This window comes from Macaca thibetana, chromosome 3 (genome assembly GCF_024542745.1).
Source record: "Macaca thibetana thibetana isolate TM-01 chromosome 3, ASM2454274v1, whole genome shotgun sequence".
Taxonomy (NCBI): Eukaryota; Metazoa; Chordata; class Mammalia; order Primates; family Cercopithecidae; genus Macaca; species Macaca thibetana.
This window is the reverse complement of record NC_065580.1, coordinates 83,220,177-83,229,600: the sequence shown is the minus strand read 5'-3', so window position 1 is coordinate 83,229,600 and position 9,424 is coordinate 83,220,177. Positions and strand designations below refer to the sequence as shown.

At 42.8% G+C, this 9,424-nt stretch overlaps 1 protein-coding gene and 1 pseudogene across 4 annotated transcripts; both read right to left on the bottom strand.

The window, feature by feature from the left end:
- Positions 1–960: 960 nt before the first annotated feature.
- Positions 961–4,049, bottom strand: ARL4A (ADP ribosylation factor like GTPase 4A). 4 transcript variants are annotated; one of them, XM_050785372.1, is made up of 2 exons: positions 3,099–4,049; positions 961–1,971 (listed from the first exon to the last, which is right to left on the bottom strand). In XM_050785372.1, exon 2 carries the CDS (start codon positions 1,880–1,882, stop codon positions 1,280–1,282), a length of 603 nt encoding a protein of 200 aa, XP_050641329.1. In that variant the 5' UTR covers positions 1,883–1,971; positions 3,099–4,049; the 3' UTR covers positions 961–1,279. The 4 variants fall into 4 exon arrangements, with proteins under 4 accessions (XP_050641329.1, XP_050641331.1, XP_050641328.1 ...); XM_050785374.1 differs by having other exon boundaries at positions 961–1,968; positions 3,099–3,313; XM_050785371.1 differs by lacking the exon at positions 3,099–4,049 and adding an exon at positions 2,406–2,750.
- A 61-nt stretch (positions 4,050–4,110) lies between these two features.
- LOC126951322 (centromere protein S-like) lies at positions 4,111–4,517 on the bottom strand (annotated as a pseudogene).
- Between the last annotated feature and the right edge of the window lie 4,907 nt (positions 4,518–9,424).

Here is a 9,424-nt window from a genome sequence, read left to right as displayed (position 1 = left end):
TTTTATCCAATGTAAACAGCACCACTGAATTTTCATAAAACAGGTTACTTTCCCCTCATTTTCTATAATTGTAATTCTTATCTGCCATACTGTTACCATTTCTTCCTCTCTATAATCAGGACTGGACAGCCCATGTAATACTGTTCAATTTGTAAACAAAAAAATTAAAGCTCAGAACACATACAGGGTATCTTTTACATTTTCATTCTACAGCGCATCTTTTACATTTTCATTCTACAGCGCATCAGGTATATTTATAAAGCTTTTGCTCTTCCCAACACACTACAAAAATATATAAAAACCACATTTGTTTTCAGCCAGCAAATATTAATAAAGCAAATATCTCATAACTGGAATATTTTAGAGACCACATATTTTAATTACATCCTCTTGACTAAATCATTAATTTCCTTCTTCATAAATCCATATATGTATCCAGTGCATATTTATTAGTTTACATGCCCATATTTACTATGAATGAGTCAATTATTTTAGGTTCTTCAAGAGAAAGTGCTTCTGACAACAAACTATTTCTATAATAGCCCTAAATCCCCCAAAAAGTTGTTTTAAACCTGTGTAGAACGATGCATAGCTATTTCTAAAAAGTAAGACTACACACCAAAACATGCTTTGTCAGGAAAACTAATCCATGCACTTGAATACACCCCAAATATCTTATTTTTATTAAAGGCAGACCAACTTAAACATTGTCTAGAATTAAGCTATACCATTAAATTACTTGATTCCAGAAAGCGTCAAAAATCATTTGGCCAAAACTTAAAAAATACTCCTTGTTCCTTACTTCAAAAAAGGACTGGTTGGACCAATGTGATCAGTATAACTGCATATATGTTAATCTACCTTAACATTTCCATCGATTAGCACTTGATCATTACAAAGCCTTGTATGCAGTTTTCTTGCAAAGGCTTCCCCCGCAAAAAGATATAAGCACTAGGCAGACACTCTTGAAAGTTTTATTTCACTAACTTCAGGCCAAATTTCCACAACTGTGTTCTGGTCAATTTCCTATCCTTGCTTGGCTTCCCCAAATGCTAGTACCAAAAGATTTGTGGGGTAGGGAGAAGAGACCACTTTAAGAAGCACTGCATTTACTCATCTTCCACAAGGCAACAGAGTTGGGCATCTGATTGTTCAACAAAACAAAGCTTTAATAGCATCCAGGAGGGCAGACAGGCAAACCAGGTTGTAGACACTCTTCTATTTGTCAAAATCAGACCAGAGAAAACCTACTCCACACAGATATAATAGGTATTGATATTCATCTTTTCTTTTTCTGTTGCCGCAACATTTTTCTTCTTTTAATGATCATATCATGTAGTTTCTCAAGTCCTTCCTTTAGGCCATCTCCTATGATTGCACAGGTAGGCTGCAAATGCCAAGGAGTTGATGAGCTCAGTTCACCCATTGCTAACAATTTCTCAATTTCTGAAAGAGACAATGAGTTCCTCAAGTCTTGTTTGTTAGCAACTATAAGTACAGGGACTCCTTGATTTTCTGATATCCTAGTTATTTTGTGAAGTTCAGTTTTGGCTTCCTCCATCCTTTCGACATCAACAGAGTCCACAACAAATACAATGCCATCTGTGCATCTGGTATATGACTTCCACAGTGGCCTTAACTTCTCCTGACCACCTACATCCCAGAAGTGAAATGTGACTGTTTTAGAATTTCCCAAGGTTACCTTAATTTTCTCAGTGTTAAATCCTTTGGTAGGTACGGTATTTACAAATTCATTGAACTGCAGCCTGTATAAGACAGTTGTCTTTCCAGCACAGTCCAAACCCAGAATAACAATGTGGAAGGACTGAAATGAAGGCAGGCTGGACAGGATAGAAGTCTGGTCTGATAGCCCATTCCCCATTTCCAGGTGCAAATAAATGTCCCAAATTGAAGTGCTTTTCTCTTCTCGCTTTAGAACTTCTCTTGGTAGCTGATTCAGCTATAAGACTGCTGGGAGAGGGAAGAAATAATAAGTTATTCTCCTGAAATAATACATTAAAAGAGGTTTTCTCTACTTTGCTAAAATAAACAACACGAAGAACTTACAACAACTTGCTTCGCTAAACCAGACGAGATATGAAACGTACATGAAAACACACACAATTCAAGACAAACGATGGAATAACAGTGATTGAAATTATCTGGTTTACTTAAATTGCAGTAATATGTACGTTTTTCTCCTGGGCCCCCAAACCTCAAAGACCTCATTCTGGAAAGAACCCAGTTAACAGTATGTGGTCTAAGTGGCCATAACCACAAAGTGCCTATTTGGCAGAAAACTCATAAGCAGATAGTCCTATCTTGGGAATCTAATTCCACATGCTTAACAGCATACCCAAGATCACTATTACCTCCTAACCCTTCCAAAATAACAACGTTCTCACCTCCCGATCCGGAGTCTGGGTCCAAATGAGAAAGCATTGGCAAGCGTTTCCACGCAGGGATAAGCACCCCCACGTCTTTCCAGCTTAGCTCTCCAAGCAGCTCTGGCAGTTATCGCACTAGAAACCTTGGACTCAGACTCCGACCACGCCCACTCCTCCCGGTCCACCCATGATCCCAAATCCCATTGGTCACCCGCATCAGGGTAGCCATGCAACTCCCGCCCCCGCTCCGTAATTGGTGAGGGTAACTGCCACTCCCAGCACGGCGGAGCTGGGCTCTCTCTCGGTCCACCGGCACCACCTGTTGCCCTTAAGTTAGAAAAGGCGGCGTTCTCGAAGGGAGCCGAGCAGCCGCTGCAGGTGAAGGGGAGCCTCGGGCGGTCAGGTCGCCGCCAGGCTGCCGGCTCCGCTGGGCCCGGCGCACCTGCAGCGCAGCCAGGGCGCCAAGCTGAGGCTCTCACATCCGGGGCCCGCAGTCACCGCCAACGCGTTAACCCTTTGTCCGCAGGCCCGAGGGTGCCGGCTGTGACCGCGCGGGCCCCTGAGGTGCTAGAGATGAGACCTGGCGCGCCCGCTAGGGTAAGCCCACCTTCCCCGGAGCGGGATCCCTTCACCCTGCCCCTCCGCACACAATCGGCTCTTCTCCCTCGACAGGGCGTGGCCGCCGCGGCAGCCCACCCAGCCGCAGCTCACCTGACTAACCGTCCTTCCTTCGCTTCACTCAACGTTTCTCCCAGCCGCTGGGGAGGCGCGCTGATACCTGTTCCCTGGCACCAGGAAGGCGTGGGCGATGGCGGAGGACTGGGCGCCTGGCGGGCGCCGCGCGCCAGGCTGCCCTAACGCTGCTCGCCCAGCAGCTCCACGCGACAGTCCCCGCCCCCTCCCGCGCGCCGCCCGGGCGCCGGCCTGTTGGGGGCGCGCAGGAGCCGCGTCTCCTAGCAACGCCAAAACAAGGTCGAGTTCGAATCGGCCTAGCGCTGGCTGCCCGCGAGGTCGGATGGGACTTCCGGCCTCACCCCTGAGCGGTTGCTCCCGGTATCCCTGTCTGTGGCGGCCCGCCAGCCTGGCACGATTCCCCACCCCCCCCGGCACGGCCTTTCCTCGGGGCGCCTAGGGCATCTGCGGGGCAGCCGCCAAGTGATACGAGGTTAGGGATTCCGTAGTTCACGGGTTACGGGTGGTCCCGTATATATCGAGGTGACGTGGAGGTCCCCAAGTAGTTGGCCTTAAGCGGCCTGGGTTGGCTGGGCTGGTAACTGTGCCTGCCTTCGCTTTTTGTAGAGCAAGTGAACGCGCTCTCTCACGTGGTTCTAGCAGCATCCCTGGGAGCTGGCGACAGATAGAAATATTCCAGTTTGACACATAAGGAAATACACTCTGAAAGATGAAAGATGTTTCTTTTTTTCTTTTTCTTTCAAATTGCTCACGCAATTTTAATTGCGATAATTTCCGATATACCATTCAACTAAACAATTTGCATATGCTGTAGTGAGACATGGGAGTAAGAGTATTTTGCTTGAGTGTCCAGTTCTCTTTAAAACCAGCGTTTGCAGTTAACGACTTGGAAAATACAACACAAAAAGCCATCTAGCCTTTTTTAAAAATCTCTATTTATCCCTTCAAAATTCCCTTTGTGGCCATATACATACTAGGTGGCTCTACCTGCAGAAAGCTGCATTTTCCAAGCAGCGAGAGAGTTTAATCCTTAACTTTCCTGTACTCCTGCCTCTGCTGGCTCCTTTGCATTTTTGTTTGCATCCTCTTCTTTGTCTTCTGTGCCTTTCGTTCTAGGTTAATCTGAGCAAGCTCTTCACTTTTGTCTGTGATATATTTTAGCAGTGAATTACTCCTTCTGGCTAAGAGCTTCACATCTTCAGTGTTAATGGTGGTTCTTTTCGCATGTCTTGCACACATTTCTAGATCTTGCACTGTTGAAAAGTTAGCTCCAAAATTGCTGCAATGATAAGTTTGCTGAACCGCATCTCTGCCCAATGCCACTTCCTCGCAAAGACAACCCACAGTGTAGTGCACTGCTGCTTCCTTGGGCCTCTGTTGGTAAGAAAATGGCTAAGAAAATCCCTGCTGCTCTTCCGCCTCCATTTCCTCCTTCATCAGAACGGGGAGGCAAACGCACGGAAAGGAAAGAGGCTGTGGGGCAGCGGCCAGATTGGATTTTCCCTCCGCAGCCCTAAAGGGATGTTTCTAATGACCCAAGGAAAATTAGCGGTGGTCCTGAAACTGTTCATCGAAGTCTACTAGTCATCAAATGCAAAATGCTTTTCACTGGATGATTCTGACTAAATGTAGTTTTGTCTTTGATCAATAAGTTCACAAATATTTATTGAACACCTAATAGGCTGTAGACACAATTCTGTGTGCTTGGGGATAAAATGGTGAGCAAAACACACTGTCCCTGCCCTTGTGGAATATTGGAGTCTCTATGGATGAATAAATTTATAAAATGTTTTCAGCGGTAATTTCAGGGTTCTTATGACAACTTGCAAAAGAAGTAATGACTTAAAGTTGTAGGGAAGCTTTAGTCGACAAAACATCTTTTTGGTGAAGGCTGTAAGATTGTAACTTGGAAGAACCTATATGGTACACTTTTTAGAAATTGTCCTTTTTTTCTTTTTAAATATAGATTGGAGTTTCCTCAAGAAATATCATAGTTTTTCTCAAGACCACTATTGCCAGTGATATATATTTCTTTTATGACTAGCACAGGAACGTGCATACTTGTCATACTGGATTCTTAAAGTCGAAAACAGCCTGGCCAACGTGGGGAAACCCCACCTCTACGAAAAATACAAAAAATTAGCCGGGCGTGGTGGCAGGCGCCTGTAATCACAGCTACTCAGAAGGCTGAAGCAGGAGAATCACTTGAATCTGGGAGGCGGAGGTTGCAGTGAGCCGAGATTGCGCCATTGCACTCCAGCCTGTGCAACATGAGCGAAACTCTGTCTCAAAACAAACAAACAAACAAAAAAAAAAAAAAAAAGAAAAAAGCAACGTAAAATCCTAAGTTCTAAGCACAATGCATAATTTCAAGACAGCCACACTAATTTTGGGAATAAAACCTAGAAACATCAAATGGCATATTCAATTAATTATATTGATCTATTATAAACTATAATTAATCTATTATAAACTAAGGATTGCCTGATTATTTATAATTGTGAAATCTCATTAGCCATTCACATAATCAGCAAATAATTGATAAAGGGCTTAGTGCAATACCCTATTTCCTTTTCTTGGAAATTCAACAGGGATTCTTTATTAAACTGGAATAACTTGCAGATCCTCCTTAAGTCAAGAATTTAGAGCAAGAAAATTCTATGGCCACCCGCTGTTTACAGTAGTTTTGAAACCAGTAGGCCCTTCCAGTATTCCTTGCATAGTCTTCCCTGGAGCAAAAAGGGGAAAAAGGAAAACAAAAACACTGAGGGCTTCCAATCTTGCAGAATCACCCTCAGTGAATTGCACTTTCATGTTATACTCTAGGTTTTAAAACTACAGTAGTCGTTGGCAAACTGCAGCCTATAGGTCAAATTCAGGAGGTAAGAATGGTTTTTACATGTTTAAAGGCTGCAAGAGAATGGATAAGAAAAGAATATGCAATCAAGATAATCTGTGCCCCCTCCCCCCAACAACACACACATACAAAATAAATGTGCTCTCTGCTTCTGTAGAAAAATGTTTGGTATGCCTGTTCTCTCTCTCTCTCTCTCTCTCTCTATATATATATATATATATAAAAACCATATGAAAACAACAACAAATGATACTAAAAGCAATAGAATTTGTGGAACACAAAGTTCACTTTGTTTCATGATCTTATAGAAGACCCATTCAGAGATTTTACTTATATTCTATGCCAGAAAAAAATCCCTTTAGGCTGTAGCTTGTAAACAGTGCTTCAGTGCCCTGGGGTGCCTCGGAATTCCTAGGGGTTCTGTGGGATAGTTTAACTTTTTGAGGGAAACACAGTGACATCTGTTGGACCATATTAATAACTACAAATATCAAGTTTGGATCTATCAATTTCATAAATAGAAAGGTTGGGTATTTATTTTAGCCTGAGGTACCATTAAAAAATTACTGAGGCACTAGGGCTTCTGGGAACCTTGCCTTTAATTATGGTTTTCCAAACTTGGCCAATGATGAGAAAGAATCACCTGTTAATGCTTGTAAATGTATAGATTCCTGGTTCCTCCTGTTTCAGACCCCCCAAATCAGAATCATCAGGAGAGGAGTCAGTGATCTGTATTTTAAGTAAGTATTTCAGATAATTAATGATTAGACACTTAGAAGAAATACTAATCATAAGAAATGGGTAAGTTTTCTCCTTTTAAATAACTACAACTGAGTACTTTGATTCTCTTTTTGAATTAAATATCAGGACCCATGTCAAATCTGATGCCTGTGTTCTCACTTTTAAGTAGAAGCTAAACAATGGATACACATAGACATATAGAGTGGAATCATAGACATTGGTGACTTCAAAAGGTGAAACGGTGGGAGAAGGGTGAGGGATGAAATACTACCTATTGGGTACAGTGTACACTATTTGGGTGATGGGTACACTAAATGCCCAGATTTCACTACTACACGATATATCCATGTAACACAACTGCACTTATACCCCCCGAATCTATGAAAATAATAATTAAAAATCAGATGCATGTGGCATTCTTCTTCTCTTCCATACCCTGACTTTTTATGATAGACATAAGTTAAGCATGCACATACTGAAATAGTGTCTTTCCTTACCTTTGTCACAGCATGTGTATGTGTGTGTATGTGTATAGATAATATAGATGTATATGTTTAGGGTACCTCACTTTAGTAGTTTCCATGCATATTTATTATGAGAATAATAGAGAATTTATTAGAGAATTATTGAGAGGGATATAAACATTGATTCCCTTGTATCACTTTATTATCATCCTTGCTAAACACATGGCCTTCCTCTTTCAGTTCCTGTTTTGGTTGACGGCAGTTTATTCAGTAGTCCCAAGTGGAAATTTCAGGGCCATGTAAAAAATTCTCCTATATCCCACTTATGATTAGCTATCAAGCTCCCTTTAGTTCATGTTTTTCCGTTCCTATTTCCACTACTTGCATCTGGTTTTTGTGACCTCTCACCTATACTAATTTACCTCCTAACTGATTTTTCAGCTAAAAAGCAGTGGAGCAGGAGTTTGTTTCCTGTGTCTGGCTCCAAGTCTCTTAACAACTGTATTCTAGGGAGTTCACATTTAGGTTAATTCATTTTGATCCATGGCAGCATAGAGCCAGGGTACAATTTTTGATAAAACTTTAAAAAGAGGATGTCGGAAGGGAAGTACAACCCAAAATTCACTAGAAATGGGTCCTAGATAAGAGTTTTCAGAGTCCACAAGTCTAAACCCTCCTCCTGAACTTCTTTTATGGACAGCTTCAAGGCCTAGCTCCACCCAGTTCCAAGTCACAGGACAGTTTGCCCCTTCCTCTGGAAAAGCCTTCACATGCCTCTCCATACCTGAGTGCAGGTCCAACTGCCAAGAAGCCCAGTGGTAAAAAGGCATCATGCCACACTACAAGAGGCAGATCCAAAGTTAAGAAATAGGGACCTAGAAAGTGAGTCTTGTGTAGTGTGGCATGATGCCTTTTTACCACTGGGCCTCAGAAGTCAAAGCATAAGGAGTGAGATGTGAAAGGAAAGCAGCTTTTTTTCAAATGCTGACAGGTGGAAGAATGGCTGGGCTCAGGCCTCAAAGGAGCCATCTCTAGCTTTAGGCTGGGGAAAGGAGTTTTAAAAGGGGAACTTGGAATGGAGGCATGTGGGAGTGGTGCTGGGTACAAGGTCTATGTGTCTTGTTCTGGTGGCTGTCTTGAGTCATGGTCTACCTGGAGTGCAGGTTGGCATCAGAGTCTCAACAATGGCCAGGTTGTAGATTAACCACCTTGAGGTGATCTCTGGAATTTCACAACTGGGTCTTTGTGTCTAGTTTGTCTTAAGATTAGGCCCTGGGGCTGGGGCTGGTGGCTCACGCCTGTAATCCCAGCACTTTGGGAGGCCAAGGCGGACAGATCATTTGAGGTCAGGAGTTCGAGACTAGCCTGGCCAACATGGTGAAACCCCACCTCTAATAAAAATACAAAAATTAGCCAGGTGAGGTGGTGGGCACCTACAATTCCAGCTACTCAAGAGGCTCAGGTGGCAGAATCCCTTGAACTCTGGAGGTGGAGGCTGCAGTGAGTTGAGACCATGCCACTGCACTCCAGCCTGGGCAACAGAGTGAGACTGTCTCAAAACAAACAACAACAAAAAACTTTAGCCCCTGCAACTTCTAAGTAAGCACATAATTAGATAAGTTTCTGGTGGGAAGGGCCCAGAGACAGAGTTTTAAAGTATGTTTTAAGGCTAAAAGCAGGAAAGGAAAAAAGTTTCAATATACATTTTGAAGCTAAACAACTTGGTTACACTGGGACGACTGACAGAACATCCAGTCCAACAGGGCCTCAATAGGGGCCACATCAGAACAAATGAGTCCTAATTCTTTCCAGCTTTAACTAATATTGTGTGTTATATTTTATTTCTACAATCCAGATCTGTGCACACTTTTGTACATTTCTGTCTTCTTCCACTAACATTTTAATCCTCTCTGTCACAAGTTTCCATGGCCTCTTGTTGGAGTACTCCAAGGCTCCTTAGGTCTTTATACTTTTTCCTTACGTAATTTTATCCAATACCAGGGATTTAAACAATCTGTATTCTCCCCAATTTTTCTCAACATAGACATCTTTCCTGAACTCTACAAATGAATGGCAGATAAGCATCTCAGCCCCTAAACCTGTTCTTTTCACTCAATATTTATCTCATTCATTAGAACTCAATATATCTACATCCTCATACATCATACATGACCCCTCAGCAAGTCCTCTTGACACACATATTCAAACCTGACCACTTCTCACCACCACCACTGCTCTGTCTCTGCTGCCCATCAAATTCCAGAGCCTCTCATGTAGTCTCT